The sequence below is a fragment of the Tachyglossus aculeatus genome, chromosome 17 (genome assembly GCF_015852505.1).
Source record: "Tachyglossus aculeatus isolate mTacAcu1 chromosome 17, mTacAcu1.pri, whole genome shotgun sequence".
Taxonomy (NCBI): Eukaryota; Metazoa; Chordata; class Mammalia; order Monotremata; family Tachyglossidae; genus Tachyglossus; species Tachyglossus aculeatus.
The window spans coordinates 40,951,405-40,969,531 of record NC_052082.1 but is presented as its reverse complement, the minus strand read 5'-3'; the positions used below and the strand labels follow the sequence as shown (position 1 = coordinate 40,969,531).

The 18,127-nt window shown below is 48.3% G+C and overlaps 1 protein-coding gene across 1 annotated transcript; it reads left to right on the top strand.

Moving 5' to 3' along the window:
- Nucleotides 1-2,447: 2,447 nt before the first annotated feature.
- On the top strand, nucleotides 2,448-17,791 carry LOC119939389 (C-type lectin domain family 12 member B-like). The gene is made up of 6 exons (XM_038759390.1): nucleotides 2,448-2,527; nucleotides 3,217-3,315; nucleotides 5,159-5,344; nucleotides 12,817-12,968; nucleotides 15,870-15,970; nucleotides 17,327-17,791. Exons 1-6 carry the CDS (start codon nucleotides 2,449-2,451, stop codon nucleotides 17,472-17,474), a joined length of 765 nt encoding a protein of 254 aa, XP_038615318.1. The 5' UTR covers nucleotide 2,448; the 3' UTR covers nucleotides 17,475-17,791.
- Nucleotides 17,792-18,127: the final 336 nt, after the last annotated feature.

Below are 18,127 nucleotides of genomic sequence, written 5' to 3'. Positions count from 1 at the left end.
TGTCCGGGAGCTGGTGACTGCTCTGTTTGTACCGGGAAGGGGAGGGAAATTTGGAAATGGTCCATTGGTAGGGGCCCGTGGAGATCACAGAGTCACTGACAGTTACTCGGGAGTGGAATGACGGGGAGGAGTGGTTAGTCAGTCAGGCAGTATTTACTGAGCACTTACTGTGTGCAGAACACTGTATTAAGAGCTTGGGAGAGTAGAATATAACAATATAAGCAGACACATTCACCGCACACGTGAGCTGACAGTCTGGAGCTGGAGGTGGACCTTGATATAAAAAAGTAGAAACATAGATATGTACATACATGCTGTGGGGCTGGGAGGGGGGATGAATAAAGAGTAAATCAAGGCAGCGCAGAAGGGAGCAGGAGAAGAAGAAAGGAGGGTTGTGTCAGGTAACGCCTCTTGGAGGAGATGTGTCTTGAATAAGGCTTTGAAGGTGCATAGAGTAATTGTCTGTTGGGCATGAAAGAGGGAGGGTGTTCCAGGTCAGAAACAGGATGTGGGCAAGAGGTTGGTGGGGAGATAGACGAGACTGAGGTACAGTGAGAAGGCTGGCATTGGAGGAGTGAAGTGTGCAGGCTGGGTTGTCGTAGGGGAGTACTGAGCTGAAGTCGGAGGGGTCAAGGTCACTGAAGGCTTTAAAGCCGACGGTAAGGAGTGTTTGTTTGATGTGGAGGTGGATGGGCAACCAGTGGAGGTTCTCGCGGAGAAGGGAAACACGGCCTGATCATTTTTGTACAGAAATGATCCGGGCAGCAGAGTGGGTAGAAACAGGAGGCAAGGAGGCCGGATAAAGTAATCAGGGCAGGATAGGATAAGGACTTGGATTAATGTGGCAGCAGCTTGGATGGAGAGAAGAGGGTGGATTTCAGAGATGTTGGGAAGGTCAAACTGACAGGATTTAGTCATGGATTGAATATGTGGGCTGAATGAGAAGAATCAAGGATAATGCCAAGGTTATGGGCTTGTGAGACAGGAAGGGTGGTGGTGCCATCTACAGTGATAGAAAAGTCAGGGAAAAGGCAGGGTTTTGGTGGGAAGATGAGGAATTCTATTTTAGACCTGTTAAGTGTGAGTGACAGCAGGACTTCCAAGAAGTTCCAAGGACTTCTGGGAATGCTGGAGGAAATGCGAGACTGCAGAGAGGTTTCAGTGGATCTGTTGCTGATGGGGGAGATGGAGCTGGAGGAGGGAATTCGTGGCAATGAGTGTAGCCTGGGAGAAGGCCATCTGTCTCCACAGCCTTTACCTGAGCACTCTCCTAGAGCCCTCTCTCTTCATTTTCCTGTGGATTGCTGGATAGGACATAGGACTGGGACTCAGGAGACCTGAGTTTTAATTCTGATTCCACCACTTGCCTGCTCTGTTACACTGGGCAAGTCATTTCACTTCTCTGTGTTTCTTTCTCCTAATCTGTCAAAGGAATCCGTCCTTGTTCTCCATCCACACTAGATCTTCCATCCCATTGTGGGCAGACACTGTGCCTGATCCAATTATTCTTTACCTACCTTGGTCTTAGGTCTGGGTTGCCTACCAGATGTTGCCTACCTAAATGTTCAAAGTGATCATTATCATCATCATCATCATCATTAGGGGCTTTAAGACACCATTAATTAGCTCCCTTTTTTCTATTGACCCAGGGGAGCCCAGCTCACACTCTTGTCTTTCCAAGCTCAGCTACTGACTGTTTCTCATTCTCAATAATCCCATTTCTGACCTTTGACTCATGACTTTATTCCTACCTGGAACTCCTTTTCCCTTTAAATAGTGAGTGCATGGATCTAGAAGCAGCACGGTTCAGCGGAAAGAGCACGGGCCTGAGAGTCAGAAGATGTGGGCTCTAATCCCAGTTCCGCAACTTGCCTGCTGTGTGACCTTGGGCAAGCCACTCAACTTCTCTGGGCTTCAGTTACCTCATCTGGAAAATGGAGGTTAAGACTGTGAGCCCCATGTGGGACAACCTGATTAGCTTGTATCTACCCCAGTGCTTAGAATAGTGCTTGGCACATAGTAAGTGCTTAAATTCCATTATTATTAGTATTAATAATTATTATTAGCTCCCCATATTTAAAATCCTTCTGGATTTCCACTTCCTCCTCCAGGAAGTCTTCCCCTATTGACGTTTTTTAATCCCTTGTCAAATCATCCCTACGATTCCACCTCAGCTGTCAACACTTACAACCGCCCTTTGCTCCTTATCAGCGGCCGGCCCCTTCTCCAGAGCTCAGGAAACTCAGATATTTTGAAAAACTGAGAGAATGGGGAAGTGTCACAATTGAATCTTCTTGTTCCTTCCTAACCAAGGGGCTGCCAGGATTGACATGCAGCATGATGCAAGACTCTTCCCACGTGTCAGAGCTAGTTGATCCCATCTTCCCTTTTTCAAACACAGTACGACTGGGCAGGATTCTCTGAGGGGAACTGAGCGGAGCAACTGCCATGCAGGACGAGGACGGGTATACCGTGCTGAACATCTCAAAGAGACCTTTCTCCCAGGGATCTGCACTCACAGGCAAAGGTATCTAACACCCCCGATCCCCTGGGCTCTGCTCTTAAAAAAAAAAATCAATAAATCAGTCAGTGATATTTATTGAGTGCTAATGATGTGACGAGCACCTTACTTGGAGAGTACAATACAGTGAATTTTTGGGAATATTCCCTGCCCCTAAGAGGTTTTACGGTCTAGAGGGGAATGAGATGGGAGCAGAGCTCATGGCTCTATCGATTGCTGAGCCTCTTACCAGGCAGGCCTCAGGCATTCATTGGGCAGTGAGGCAGTAGATCAGAAAGGGTCAGGGGACTGGTGCTGCTTGGGAGCCTCCGGGAAAAGTGGCCCCGAGAGCTATCTTCAGGGGCTTGTTTGCTATCATTATCCAAAGCAATTTTGCCCTCTGTAATGAGACAGGTCCAGTATGAATCCACTATTCTCTCGGATTCTCCCTGCTCCCGGTTTTGGATTGGGTAGGAAACAATCCATGGTGACTCGGTTATTTTGTCTGGACATTAGCACACTGAGATGCTGGAGCACAATTGAGAAGTTTCTCAAATAGCCTCAGTGAGGAAATAGAAAGAATGAACAGGGCAGAGAAGAAGGTTTGTCTGTGTTTAGTGCTTTTTCCTCTTGACAACTTGCTGGGCCTGGGATGCACTTCCCACTATCTCCACTGATCCATTAGGACTCATCTTTTGTCTTCTTAACATCCTCAGATCCCCCTGTTCACTCCCATGTGTGGCGTCCGCTGTCTCTGCTGCTGCTCACTCTTTGCCTCCTGCAGCTCATTGGATTAGTGGTGCTCGGAATCAAGTGTGAGTACCCACCTTGACACCGAGACTCGGCGGGGACAAACAGCTCTCCGTCTCCAGATGACTGGAGTGCCTGAGCTCACCCTTCCCCTTGGAGCCTCGGTCACCAGACAGAACATAAAGAGCTTCTCTGCTCCGGGAACAGGGCTCCCAGAAGAGGTGTCCCTTCTCTCACACCATTACCTCCAGGCACCATGACCTAATAATGATAATGGCTATGGCATTTATTAAGCCCTTACTATGTGCCAGTCACTGTACTACGTGCTGGGGTGAATACAAGCAAATGGAGCTGGATACAGGCCCTGTCCCATGTGGGCTCACGGTCTCAATCCCCATTTTACACATGTGGTAACAGACAGAGAAGTGATTTACCCAAGGTCACGCAGCAAACGAGTGGCCTAGAGTAGCAGCATGGCCTAGTGGATGATGGACTTGGGAGTCAAAAGGTCATGGGTTCTGATGTGGCTCTGCCACATGTCTTCTGTGTGACCTTGGGTAGGTCACTTAACTTCTTTTGGCCTCAATTCTCTCATCTATAAAATGGGGATTAAGACTGTGAGCCCTATGTGGGACAGGGAGTGTGTCCAAACTGATTATCTTGTATCTACTCCCGGGGATTAGAACAGTGCTTGTCCCACAGTAAGCACTTCACAAAATTATTCCCCCTCCTAATAATAATAAATGATGGTATTTGTTAAGTGCTTACTATGTGCCAAGCACTGTTCTAAGTGCTGGGGTAGATGCAGGTTAATCAGGTTGTCCCACGCAGGGCTCACAGTCTTTAATCCCCATTTTACAGATGGGGTAACAGACACAGAGAAGTTAAGTGACTCATCCAAAGTCACACAGCTGATAAATGGTGGAGCCAGAATTAAAACCCACGTCCTCTGACTCCCAAACCCGCCCTCTTTCCACTAAGCCACGCTGCTTCTAGACTGTGAGCCCGTTGTTGGGTAGGGACCGTCTCTATATGTTGCCAACTTGTACTTCCCAAGTGCTTAGTACAGTGCTCTGCACACAGTAAGCACTCAGTAAGTACGACAATGAATGAATGAGGGCAATTGAATGAACAAATAAGTTCCCAGCAGAGGTAAATCAATAGGAACTGAAGAGCCAACAGTGTCAGTTGGCAAAACACCAGAGGAGGTGGAAATGGCTTCAGGAATTCAGCATGGTGAAGGTGAATTTTCTGGAGAGATTTGGAGGTGAGGGGGGCCTTGGTCTGGCAGATTTGAAGGAGGAGGAGTGTTGAATTGGAGAGATTGAGAGCTGTTCCACACTAATTAATACTGATGGCATTTGTTTAGCATTTACCATGTGTGAAGCACTGTTCTAAGCACTGGGGGGGGGGGGTGCGGTGGATACAAGGCGATCATGTTGTCCCGTGTGGGGTTTACGCTCTTAATCCCCATTTTACAGATGAGATAACTAAGGCACAGAGAAGTGAAGTGACTTGCCCAAAGTCACACAGCTGATAAGTGGCAGAGCCAGGATTAGAACCCAGGACCTCTGGCTCCCAAGCCCGGGCTCTCCACACTGAGCCACGCTACTTCTCTGCACTGAGGAGGAGTTTCTTTCTTTGGGGTCTGTTAAAGGTAGTTCCTCGAGGGCAGGGGTCGTGTCTCTATTAACTTGGGCTCTGCACAATGGATAAGCGCCATAAAGAGCAGCGATTTATTTATGGGTCAGTGAGGAATGGGTTTGGATACCCTGAAGTGGAATCAGGCTTGTGGGTGCTCTGAGGTCGCAGGGTCTTGCTGGGATGGGATTGCGTGATTCGGTTTGGGCTCGGGCCATGCTGGCACATGAAGGAGGAAAACGGATTATCAATCTCTGTGAACTGCAGTTTCCCAGGCACGGAGTCAGGAAATTGGAGGAACATCGTCGCCCAACGACAAGCCAGAAAACCTCGACATCAATGGGAGCTGTTCTAAACAGCAGGAATTTCTCTTGTCCCAAAACTCCAAACTGTCAGCTGGCCTGCGGAAAATGGCCATAGAATTATGCCGAGAAGTGACCAGAAATAAGCCAGGTAACCAGATCTGTGTGCTCTGCTGTCAGCTCAGATCCCCAGATGGATTTCATTGACACAGGTACACTAAATTGAATATTCAGTGTCCAGCAAAGAGATAGAGGTGACTCAGAAATGAAAGAATGAAGGAGACTACAGTCCAGACCCCTAATTACATCAGAAAACGGTTCCTTGAAGAACTGCACTGAGGGGAGACTCAGAGGGCAGATCGCTCTCCTCTGCATCTCCCAGGCCCTGTTCCACAATCCATCCGGAACCATCACAGCGCAGGTCTTTCAGGAAGACAGGGATGGGCTTGTTGCAGAAAGCTCCAGGGAAGTTATACTGAATTGCTGTGGATTTCCTCTGGGCTTGCTTCCCTGGACAGTGGAAGGAGCGGGGAGCAGGGAGGGGAGAGAGAACACGAGGAGGGCAGTTCCCAGTGAGTTCCCCCTTAGACTGGAAGCCCCATGAAAGAGGGGGACTGATATAGGTACATACATCAATCTGTACAGATATCTTCCCCAGGGCTTAGTACAGTACAAAGTAAGGACTTAACACATAGAACAGTAATTTTTCTGTGACATAATGAGTGGTGGAAAGTGACTGTGCAGTTTGCTCTAAGATGGAGGACAACGTGACGTGACTCAAGAGCTAGGAAGGACTGCAGGGAGGGAAGAATGAGGAAGCAGAGGCCTCGGTTTTCATACCTGCCACCCTGCTTGTCTTGGACTGGAGATGAATCACAATCCTTGAGGGGTTCTTCTCTCTTTCTCCTCCCCCTTAAGAGTGCTGAGCTTGGCCCCAAGCAGCTGAGCTACATAGCATAATGAAAGGAGCAAGGAGCTGGGAATAAGAGGACCTGAGTTCTAATCCTGCCTCTGTCAAGTGCCTCCTGCAGGACCCTGGGCAAGTCACTTAAGGTCTCGTAACCTCAGTTTCCTCGTCCGGAAAATGGAGATTCAGAACACGTTTGCCCCCTTAAACCCTGAGCCCCATGTCCCACTTGACCACACTGACTACCCCAGCACTTACTACAGTTCTTGGCACACAGTGAGCCTAATACCACAGTTATTATAATTATGGGTGGGACCAGACTCATGAAGACATGAAGAAGCACCATGCCATAACAGTAAAAAAATCCCCGGGAAGCTTAGCTAATCACCGAGGTCTGTCAGGAGTGTCAGAAACACAGGTACCAGAAACAGACAAGTGGTGGAGATGGGAAGTCCTTCTAATTTCTGGGCCCATGCTTTATCCATTCAGTACCACTCTGCTTCCCTACCACTAAAGTCATTAACCTTACCAACATAGTCACTCCTTGGTACATTATGAAGATGGTGTTCTTAAAAGGGGCACCACAAGGTGGCCCTTAATTAGTAGGCAATAAGGAAGTGGGAGTAAGACTGTTGTGGGTAGGGATTGTCTCTCTCTATTGCTGTATTGTACTTTCCAAGCGCTTAATGTGGTGCTCTGCACAACAGTACGCGCTCAGTGGAATACGATTAAATGAATTTATGAATGAAAGGAACCTGTTTTTCCTCCCGGATTTCACCCCAGGAGGGTACTGAAAAGCATTCCTTTAAGGTCCTGGCAGCCTCGGCCTCCTCCTCAGTCCACTCCTGTTGGAGCCTTTGGGGTAGAGGGGGAATAATGAGTAACACAAATTAGTGCTAGTCATCACCTTCCCCCTTAGCTCATCTTCTCTGTGTACCCAAGAGGAATCTTGTTGATTTTCTAATTGGGAGAGATGACTAGGTTCATGAGGAATACAGGTGTGGGGAAAAACAAATCACAGGGTCAGGCGAGAAGAGGGAGTGGGGAAGAGAGGTGCATCAAGAAATACTACTTGGTAATAGTGGCAGTGGGGGGTCCTAAAATAATAACACTCATGATCATTCTTATTATCATGATAGTAGTAATGGTATTTGTTAAGTGCTTCCTGTGAGCCAAATACCATACTAACTACTGGGGAAAATACAAGATAATCAGGTCCCACACAGGGCTCACAGTCTTGAAGCACACAGGGTTTCCACTCTCCTCCTTCCCCTTTCCCATACAGACAAAAGGCCTCTGCTCCCAGACAGAAGCCAACTATGGCTTTCCTTCATCTCTTATCAATTTCTTATTTATTCATATTAATGTCTGTCTCCCACTGTAAACTGTAGCTTGTCCATTCATCCATTCAATCTTATTTATTAAGCACTTATCACGCACAGAGCACTGTTCTAAGCATTTGGGAAAGTACAATACAACAGGTAAGAGTGACAATCCCTGCCCACAAGGAGCTCACAGTCTAGGGAGGGGAAGTGGCCAATTTAAAGGAGCTCCCATCCAGTGGGGAAGACACATAGGGGTCAGAGGGATGCTAGGGATCGTCTCTATATGTTGCCGACTTGTACATCCCAAGCGCTTAGTACAGTGTTCTGTCCACAGTAGGTGCTCAATAAATGCGATTGAATGAATGATCCGGTTCTTCCCTCCCATGCACACCATTCATTCATTTGTATTTATTGAGCGCTTACTGTGTGCAGAGCACTGTACTAAGCGCTTGGGAAATACAAGTTGGTAACATATAGAGATGGTCCCTGCCCAATAGTGGGCTCACAGTCTAGAAGAGGGAGACAGACAACAAAACAACACATATTAACAAAATAAAATAAATAGAATAGTAAATATGTACAAGTGAAATAAAGAGTAATATATCCATACAGACATATATACGGGTGCTGTGGGGAGGGGAAGGAGGTAGGGCAGGGGGAGAGGGGGAGAGGAAAGAGGGGGCTCAGTCTGGGGAGGACTCCTGGAGGAGGTGAGCTCTCAGTAGGGCTTCGAAGGGAGGAAGAGAGTGCTAACTTGGTGGATGTGCAGAAGAAGGGCGTTCCAGGCCAGGGGGAGGACGTGGGCTGGTGGTCGACGGCAGGACAGGTGAGAACGAAGCACAGTGAGGAGTTTAGCAGCAGAGGAGCGGAGGGTGCGGGCTGGGCTGTAGAAGGAAAGAAGGGAGGTGAGGTAGGAGCGGGTGAGGTGATGGACAGCCTTGAAGCCGAGAGTGAGGAGTTTTTGCCTGATGCATAGGTTGACTGGTAGCCACTCGAGATTTTTGAGGAGGGGAGTAACGTGCTCAGAGCGTTTCTGTGCAAAGACGATCCGGGCGGCAGCGTGAAGTATAGATTGAAGTGGGGAGAGACAGGAGGATGGGAGATCGGAGAGGAGGCTGATGCAATAATCCAGTTGGGATAGGATAGAGCTTGAACCAGCAGGGTAGCGGTTTGGATGGAGAGGAAAGGGCGGATCTTGGCGATGTTGCGGAGGTGAGACCGGCAGGTTTTGGTGATGGATTGGATGTGAGGGGGGAATGAGAGAGCGGAGTCGAGGATGACACCAAGGTTATGGGCTTGTGAGACGGGAAGGATGGTAGTGCCGTCAACAATGATGGGAAAGTCAGGGAGGGGGCAGGGTTTGGGAGGGAAGATAAGGAGTTCAGTCTTGGGCATATTGAGTTTTAGATGGTGGGCAGACATCCAGATGGAGATGTCTTGAAGGCAGGAGGAGACACGAGCCTGAAGGGAGGGAGAGAGAGCAAGGGCAGAGATATAGATTTGGGTCTTATCAGCGTAGAGATGATAGTTGAAGCCATGGGAGCGAATGAGTTCACCAAGGGAATGAGTGTAGATAGAGAACAGAAGGGGACCAAGAACTGACCCTTGAGGAACCCCTACAGTAAGGGGATGGGAGGGGGAGGAGGAGCCCCCAAAAGAGACCTAGAATGAACAGCCAGAGAGATAGGAGGAGAACCGGGAGAGGATGGAGTCTGTGAAGGCAAGGTTGGATAGCATGTTGAGGAGAAGGGGGTGGTCCATAGGGTCAAAGGCAGCTGAGAGGTCGAGGAGGATTAGGATAGAGTAGGAACCGTTGGATTTGGCAAGCAGGAGGTCATTGATGACCTTTGAGAGGGCAGTTTCAGTGGAACGTAAGGGACGGAAGCCAGATTTGAGGGGGTTGAGGAGATCCCCTCCCCGTTACAGCATGGCTGTAGAGTGTGGAGCTCTACACAGCGTAGAGAAGCTGCATGGCTCAGTGGAAAGAGCCCGGGCTTTGGAGGCAGAGGTCATGGGTTCAAATCTTGGCTCTGCCACTTGTCAGCTGTGTGACTTTGGACAAGTCACTTCACTTCTCTGGGCCTTAGTCACCTCATCTGGAAAATGGGGATTACAACTGTGAGCCCCCCGTGGGAAAACCTGATCACCCTGTAATCTCCCCAGCGCTTAGAACAGTGCTTTGCACATAGTAAATGCTATTATTATCATTATTATTATTATTATTATGAACAATCCAGCTTCTGCATACTAGCCCAGGGAAGCTTCTCCAGCTCTGGGTGGGAGCTCTTACGACTCTGGCCTGGGCCTCCACAGCCACAGGCCTTCAAGGGAGCCTGGGCCCTGCTCACCCCGAGTAACCAGGGGCCAGAAGAGTGGACCAAGTATGTGGTGGGCCTGGTCCATCCCTTCCCTGGCCTGAAATGAGTTGTGCCTGATCTGATTGTATTGTTTTGTCTCTAGCCCTTTGTACAGTGCCTGGCACATAGGTAGTAATTCAATATTACTATCATTGCTACTATGATCTTTTACTTATTTAAGGATTTAATTCAATTTAGTTTTAAATCCAATCGGGGATTTAAACAGTTCTCTCTGAAGCAAATCTTTTCCTAAGGAGTGACTACTTTCAGGATCCTTGCCCTTCCCTGTGTTTCTTCTGGGGTCCATCCCATCAACGGGACTCTGGGTCGGTTTCCCTTGCTGACCACAGCCATCTTGGCACTGTCCGGCCTCAAATTCATTATCTAGTCCCAAGCTCTCCATCCCAACCCCTTGAATACTCTCTGCAGACTGACTCAACATATTGAGACATAGGGGAGAACCCCTGCTTTTCCCAAAGGCTTGCCTGAAATTGGCCATGATCCAATTGATATCACCAGATATCAAGTGACTGGAGCCATCCGTAGATGAGATTTCCCTCTGGAAGGCTACCAGGGGAGCGATTTCCTGCTCCAGAAACCTCTGAGCCTCTCCCCTACCCCATCTCTAGGAATAGGGGAAGCCTTCCTTTTTCTCCCACCGGGCTTGTGAAATCACAAGGATGGCCACCAAAAGTGGCTTGCAGGCGGGCTCTGAGGAACAGATGTGGTTGATTCTGATTCCCAGACGGAAGTTTCCCAGGAGCAGGCTGAGAGGAAAAGCCTCCACTCCAGGAATACAGATCTCACCCAGAGTCTTCAGCGCATGCCCACTGAGTTATGTCGCCAACTTGTCATCAGAAATAAAGGTAATTCTGTTCCGGAGCCTGAACTGCGAGCACCCCACTTAGGAGAGCTGCCTCCTCAACCCCTGTTTGTCCCTCCAGGGTTGGGCTTAAATTAGTGGCATTTCTGTCCTCTGTGGGGTGATCCACTGCATGGGACAAAGGCACCTTTGACAGGTGTTTGAAGAGGGTCCACAGTGCCAGGTTTGAAATCTCAGGGATTATTAGCAGAACTGCATCATGGAGACCACCACTTGGGCCAATTGCATTGACCAAGTGAGGCAGGTCTGGGACCATGAATGGCAGTGTCAGGAAGCAGTCGAGCTGCGGTGGCTCAAATTCTTCCTTCCTTCCACTGGGGCAGGGGAAGAGACGTAACTTCGAGAGGCAGGACAGGATTAATGGCAGGGGCTCTCAAGGCTTCAGTCCAGGGCCTCAGGTTTTCAAAGGCTTCGGCCAACCCTACAAAATGGAGACCCTTTTGACCTTGTGGTATGGTTTTGGTTAAGCACTCAGGATGTGACAGGCACTGTACTAATTGCCGGAGGAGATACAAAGTAATCAGGCCAAATGCAGTCCGTGTCCCACAGGGGGCTTACCGACAAGGTAATTGAGGCACAGAGAAGTTACGTGACTCGTCCAAGATCACACAACAGACATGTGGTGGAGCTGAGTTTAGAACCCAGGACTGTGCTTTATCACTCAGCTTCCCTATCAATATAGTCACTGACCTTACCAATATATTCACTGCTTGGGGCACTCTGAAAATGGTGTTCCTAAAAAGGCCAGTACAAGGCAGGCTGTGCCAGTGTGTCTGGATCTTATGGGGGATGCTGCCCTTAATTACTAGGCAATAAGGAAGCATGACAGTGGAGCCTGCATTTCTCCAGGATTTCATCCCAGGAGGCTTAAAGTCCTGGCAACTTCAGCCTCCTCCTCAGTTAGTCAACTCCTGTTGGAGCTTTTGGGGGAGAGGAGGAGTAATTAGTAATGCAAATAGGGACAAATCATCACCGTCCCCCTTAGCTCTTCATGTCTGTGTACCCAGGAGGAATCTCGTTGATTTTTTAGTTGGGAGAGATGACTAAGCTGATGGGGAATACAGCTGTGGGGAAAAACGAGTCACAGGGTCAGGCAAGAAGAGGGAGTGGGGAACAGAGGAGCATCAAGAAATACTACTTGGTAATAGTTGGGGTCCTAAAATAATAAACATGATAATTCTTATTGGAACGATAGTAAAATAATGGTATTTAAGTGCTTCCTATGAGCCAAACACTGTACTAATTACTGGGGAAAATGCAAGATAATCAGGACCCACACAAGGCTCACAGTCTTAAGAGGAAGCACACAGTGTTTCCACCCTCCTCCTTCCCCTTTCCCATACAGACAAAAGGCCTCCTGCCCCCAGCTGCAGAAGTATCCCATGACTTTCCTTCATCTCTTATCAATTTATTTATTCAAATTAATGCCTGTCTCCCACTGTACACTGTAGCTTGTTCGTTCATTCAGCCATAATTATTAAGCACTTACTGTGTGCACAGCCCTGTTCTAAGCGCTTGGGAAAGTACAATACAACAATAATGAGTGACGATGCCTGCCCACAACGAGCTCACAGTCTAGGGAGGGGAACGTGGCCAACTTAGGGGAGCTCCTGTCCAGTGTGGAAGACACGTAGAGGTCAGAGGAATGCATGATCCTGTTCTTCCCTTCCATGCGCACCTCCCCGCCTCCCCCCCCCAGTCCAACTCCTGTGCACAAACCCAGGGAAGCTCCTCCAGCTCTGGCCTGGGCCCTTCATGGGGGCCTGGGCCATGGTCACCCCAAGTAACCAGGGTCCAGAAAAAGAGTGCGATGGTCTGTGGCCCTGCCAGCCTGCTGGTCCGCCTGGCATCCTGGTCTGGATTGTGTCTTCTAATTCCACTGTTTTGTACTCTCCCAAGTGTTTACTACAGTGCTATGAACTGAATATGTTTTCAATGAATATGATTGACTGATCGATCTCTGTCCCCACTGGGTTGTGGTGCTACATCATCAAGGGTCATTCAGAGGGACCCCACTAGCTAGCTCAGCTCCTGCCCCAAGTTTTGACTAATGAGGACCTGGCGGAATAGGCAAACCCATGGGCCTGGACAACTGGCTTAATCTCTTCTGGACTATCCCTTATAGATGTTTCAATGGGTTTCTTTTCCCAGAATCAAAATGTTCCCCTTGTGAAAAGGGCTGGCAATGGTCTGGAGACAGCTGTTATAGAAAATTTGATATTTGGAATACCTGGCCAAAAGGAAAAAAGTTTTGCCACGACAACAACTCCACGCTGGTGAAGGTAGACAGCCGGGAAGAGCTGGTAAAGAATCAACTAATTTCCCTCTTCTATTACAGCACCTGCATTTTGTTTTTGTTTTCCTCATTCAGATGCTTAGTACAGTGCTCGGTACATTGTTGGCACTTGACAAATGCCAAAAATTGACACAAATTGCCCCGGGGATTGGACAAACAGAGGATTGCCAGTTTCGGCCTGGCCAGATTATCGCAAGGGAGCGGTGCCCTTCAGGCACTGGGCTGGCCATCATCTTGGGGTCTAGGGGAGGGGAGGGAAGAAAAGGGGAAAGGAGAAACCAAGCACCTAATGATTTTTCCTAAATTACAAGTATCTTTCTGTGATTTTTCCATTATTTGAACTTTCTCCTTGGGAGTTTCCCCATGGAGTAGTGTTCTTAAAGCAAATATCCTCAAGATATTGAAAATAAGCCTCTGCCTGGAAAAAATAGTGCTCTATTCTTATTGACCCTCATGCCTATCACCCTCACCAGTTGTTCCAGTTGTTTAACTCTTTCCTCAAACCCCCTATCTCCTCACCTCCCCCATCCCTTTTCCCTAATGACCTGGCCACCTACTCTATTGAGAAAATTGGCACTTTTAGGGGAGATGTCCCTAAAAGCTCCCCTGCCCTTCCCAAATACCACCTCCTCTCCCCTGACCACCCCTTCTTCAATTCTCTGAGGTCCCCGAGCAGTATCTTGGAAAGCCCCTACTCCATCCTAATCCTCCTCAACCTCTCAGCTGCCTTCAAAACTCTCCAAACACCCACTTCTCCTGGAAACATTATCCAACCTTGGTTTCACCAACACTGTCCTCTCCTAGCTCTCCTGATATCTCTTGGGCCACTTATAATAATAATGACGTTATTGTGTCAAACACTGTTTTAAGTACTGGGGTAGATACAAACTAATCTGGTTGGACAATCCCTGTCATTCATTCAATTGTACTTGAGTGCTTAATGTGTGCAGAGCACTGTACTAAGCGCTTCCCACGTGGGACCGACAGTCTTAATTCCCACTTTGCAGATGAGGTAACAGGCACAGGGAAGTAAAGTGATCTGTCTGAGGTGTCACAGCATGCAAGTGACAAAGACAGGACTGGAACGCAGGTCCTTCTGATTTCCAGGCCCAAGCTCTACCTTGGCCTCCCACTGCTTAACTGTGTGCCCCCCCCTCTCTAGGTTCAGTTCTGGTTCCCCTTCAATTCTCCATCTACACCCACTGCCTTGGAGTATGCATTCAGTCACATGGCTTCAAATATCACCTCAATATGGATGATACCCAAATCTCCATCCATGATCCCTCTCCCTCTCTGCAGTTTCCCATTTTCCTCCTGCCTTCAAGGCATTTCTACTTAAATGTCCTCCCATCACCTCAAACCTGACATGCCTAAAACCGAACTTCTTACCTTCCCACCCAAACCCTGTCCTTCCTTGACTTTCGCCTCACTTTAGACACCACCACCATTCTTCCTCTTTCACAAAAGCATAACCTTGGTATTATCCTTGACTCCTCTCTCTCATTTAACCCACATATTCAATTCATCATTTAATCCTGTTGGTTCCACCTTCACAACATCACTAAAATCCACCCTTTCCTCTCTATTCAAACCGCTGCCACATTAATCCAATCACTTATCCTTTCCTACCTTGATTATTGTATCAGCCTCCTTACTGACCTCCCAATATTCTTTGTCCCCTCCACTCTGGTCCATACTTCACTCTGTTGCCAGGATCATTTTTTCTGCAAAAACGTTCAGAACATGTCACCCCAGTCCTCAGAGAACTCCAGTGGTTGCCCATCCACCCCTCTCATCAAACAGAAACTCCTCATTATTGACTTTAAAGCACTCAATCACCTTGCCCCCTCCCACCTCACTGTCCACACACTTCACTCCTCTACTGTTAACCTCCTTGTTGTACCTCGATCTCACCTATCTACCTCTGACCATTCACCTACATGCTGCCTCTGGCCTGGAATGCTCTCCCTCCTCAAATCTGACAGACAATTACTGTCCCCCACTTCAAAGCTTTATTAAAGGCACATCTCTTCCATAAGGCCTAAGTCCTTCTTTCCTCTTCTCCCAGTCCCTTCTTCCCTGACTTGCTCCCGTCATTCATCGCCCTCCCAGCCCCACAGCATTTATGTACGTATCTATAATTTATTTTGTCTGTCCCCGCCTCTAGAATGCAAGCTCGTGGTGGGCAGGGAATGTGTCCATTATATTGTATAATCCCAAGCATTTACACAGTAATGACTTCATAAATAAGACTGATTTACTGGTTAGACCGTCCCTCCTCCCCATCTCCCTCCCCACCATTGTTCTGCAGAGGTGGGCAGAGAGGAGAGGTCTGGATCAGGACAACGTTGTTAGAGTCTTTCTATCTCCTTCTACCACACAACCAGACACCCTCCAGAGGGGCCAGAACTGGGACGATTGTCATTTCAAGGGGTGCATTTGCTAGCCACAGTCCAAGAGCAAGTCAACGGTCAACGGTGGGTCTGGAGGAATGGAGTGGTGAGATGGAAGGCAGGAGAGCTCATCGTGGGCGGGGAATGTATCTACCAACTTAGTTATATTGTACTCTGCCAAGCGCTTAGTACAGTGCTCTGCACACAGTAAATGCTCAATAAATACCATGGATTGATTCAGTGTGGGGCGGTGGTAGGGGGATATTACTGGTGGGAGAGACAACTATGGAAAAATTCCAGGGGAAGGGGTGGGTCCCAGATAGGCTCCTGCTCCCACGAGTTATGAAGGGCCCATGTTGTGTAGTTGGGAGACAGCGAGGGGCCCCAGCTCCTGGTGACCAACCATGACCCAGGGTGATGGGCCATCCAAGAAGGCAGCTACGCCTGGGAGTGGAGGCAGGAAGGCTTTGCAGAGCAGTTTTAGAGGAAAAGGTAATCCGTTATGTTCCCTGCAGAACTTCATATCAGCGTTTAAAGATGTGTGGCTGGGATTGTCATTCAACGTGTCCAGAAGGAGTTGGCTGTGGGAGGATGGCTCGGCTCTCCGCGGCGACCTGTGAGTCCCTGGTTCTTTGGGAAAGCTCGGTACCCTGGGGCCTGGCTGTCAATTTTCTCACTGTGCTAATGGATGGAGCGCCCATCTCTTTCCCCTGTTCCTGTCCATTCTTCCCAAACAGATCAGACTGCCGACGAGGTTCCAGGCCTTTCGGAGGTAGCTGGGGAGGGAGGGGTGATAATGATGGAAATGGCTGACAGCCGGCTCTTCCGTCAGTCTGCTCAGAGCTGAGCCCAGGGCTATCTACTGCAGCTCCCCTCCTAGTTACAAACTATGCTGACAAAGCACATTCAGGATGGTTTTTTAATAGTATTTGTTGAGTACTTACCATGTGCCAGGCACTGTTCTGAACAGTAGTTGTAGATACAAGGTAATCAGGTTGGACACAGTCTTAATTCCCTTTTTTTTGAGGAAAACGAGACCCAGAAAAATGAAGTGACCTGCCCAAGGTCACATAGCAGACAAGTGGTGGAGCTGAGATAGACTCTACCTTCTGTGAGCTGCAATAGTTGTTGAACTAGTCCTAGGGACACTCAGGGCCAAGGCTAGACATGATGCACTGCACAGAGGGAGGCAGTGAGCTATTTATTCAGCCACCAATTTCCCTTCCTGGCACCTGTTATTGTCTTTCATATCCCTTTAGCCGCTCTCTGTTACCATGTCAGTGACTTCCCGCCTCTTACTGCCTCTGTGAGCCTCATTTGAATGTTCCCAACTCCTTTGGTGTCAAACTCTTCACATTCAATCACCCCACCCTGAGTCCCACGGCATCAATGTACACACAATTTATTTTAATGTCTCCCACCCCCTCTTGACTGTGAGCTTCTTCTGTGCAGGGAGCAAGTCTAACAATAATAATAACTGTGGTATTTGTTAACCACTTACTAGGTGCCGGGCAGCGTACTAAGTGCTGGCAGGGAATATAAGGCAAATCTGGTTGGACACACTCCACATGGGGCTCAGAGTCTTAAACCCTTTTTACGGATGAGGTATCTTGCATCTTCCCCAGGGCTGAATGCATTGCCTGGCACAGAGTAAGCACTTAAATTGAACTTCAGCACTAGCCTGCCCAGGCCTGCCCCAACAGGGGGAGGGAAAGAGTGTTGTAGCAGTCGCAAGTTTTTGCCTACCAGAAGGCAACCGTAGTTGTCAACCATCATTTTTCCACTACCACTACCCCCAATCCCCTCTCTTCACCTGCTGGCAAGGGCCCTAGGCGTGATGGGTAATGGACGGGCCAGTTCCATGTCTGCTATATCTGCTCCTCACTTCTATGACGGGGCCCTGCATTTCCTCTACTTATCCTCTGTCCGCAAAGCATTCTCGCTGATTCTCACTGTGTGATTTCATTTTCAGGATCTCGATTACGGAACCATATTCAGACCATGGGACCAATTTCTGTGCTTTTCAACAAAATCGTGTTAGGTCTGCAGATTGTCTTGATTACAAGTATTTTTTATGTGAGACAGTTGCAGGTCCAGTGAGAGCTGAATCCCTGTATTGATCCTCCCAAGAGTTGGGACCCATTGTCCCATCCCACGGGTGACAGAGCCCTGCCATAAGATCCACTCTGAATTGCTGACTGTAGGATCACAGTGCTGGACTAAAGGGAAGGGATCTTCACCGGAAAATGGCAGTGAGCTAACGAATGAGATTTCAGCTTGGGAAGACCACGCTCATGGACCATCACTTCTTCTAACAATTTAAATAGACATTTCTCCTGGCCCTTTCTTGGGCTCCTGCTGGACCGTCTTTCAACTGTGACACTATAATTGATGTAAAAGTGCTATAAAAACTGTATTAAACAAATCAGACAATTTTCGACTATTGAGTTAAATCACCACAACACAGTGTTTGTGCAAAGTCACCTCATCCTGGCTCATCGATGTGAAATGGAATCAATCCATCAACAGCATGCATTGAGGGCATGCAGACTATGTGCAGAATGCTCAACTAAGCTCTTGGGAGAATATGAGAGTTGAGAGAGAGTCATTCATTTAATCGTATTTTTTGAGCGCTTACGGTGTGCAGGGCACTGTACTAAACACTTTGGAGTGTACAAGCTGTTTGATTCTCAAGTTCTCGTTTGTCACCAGGACTACTGATAGAATGAAGAAAGAAATCAAGATTTTGCTGATTCCACAGTTCAGTTATGTA

Coding starts and splice junctions, on each gene's coding strand:
- LOC119939389 (XM_038759390.1), top strand. CDS start 2,449: ATGCAGGACGAGGACGGGTATACCGTGCTGAACATCTCAAAGAGACCT. Junction 3,316..5,158: donor AGTGGTGCTCGGAATCAAGT/GTGAGTACCCAC, acceptor TGTGAACTGCAG/TTTCCCAGGCACGGAGTCAG. Junction 12,969..15,869: donor TAGACAGCCGGGAAGAGCTG/GTAAAGAATCAA, acceptor TGTTCCCTGCAG/AACTTCATATCAGCGTTTAA.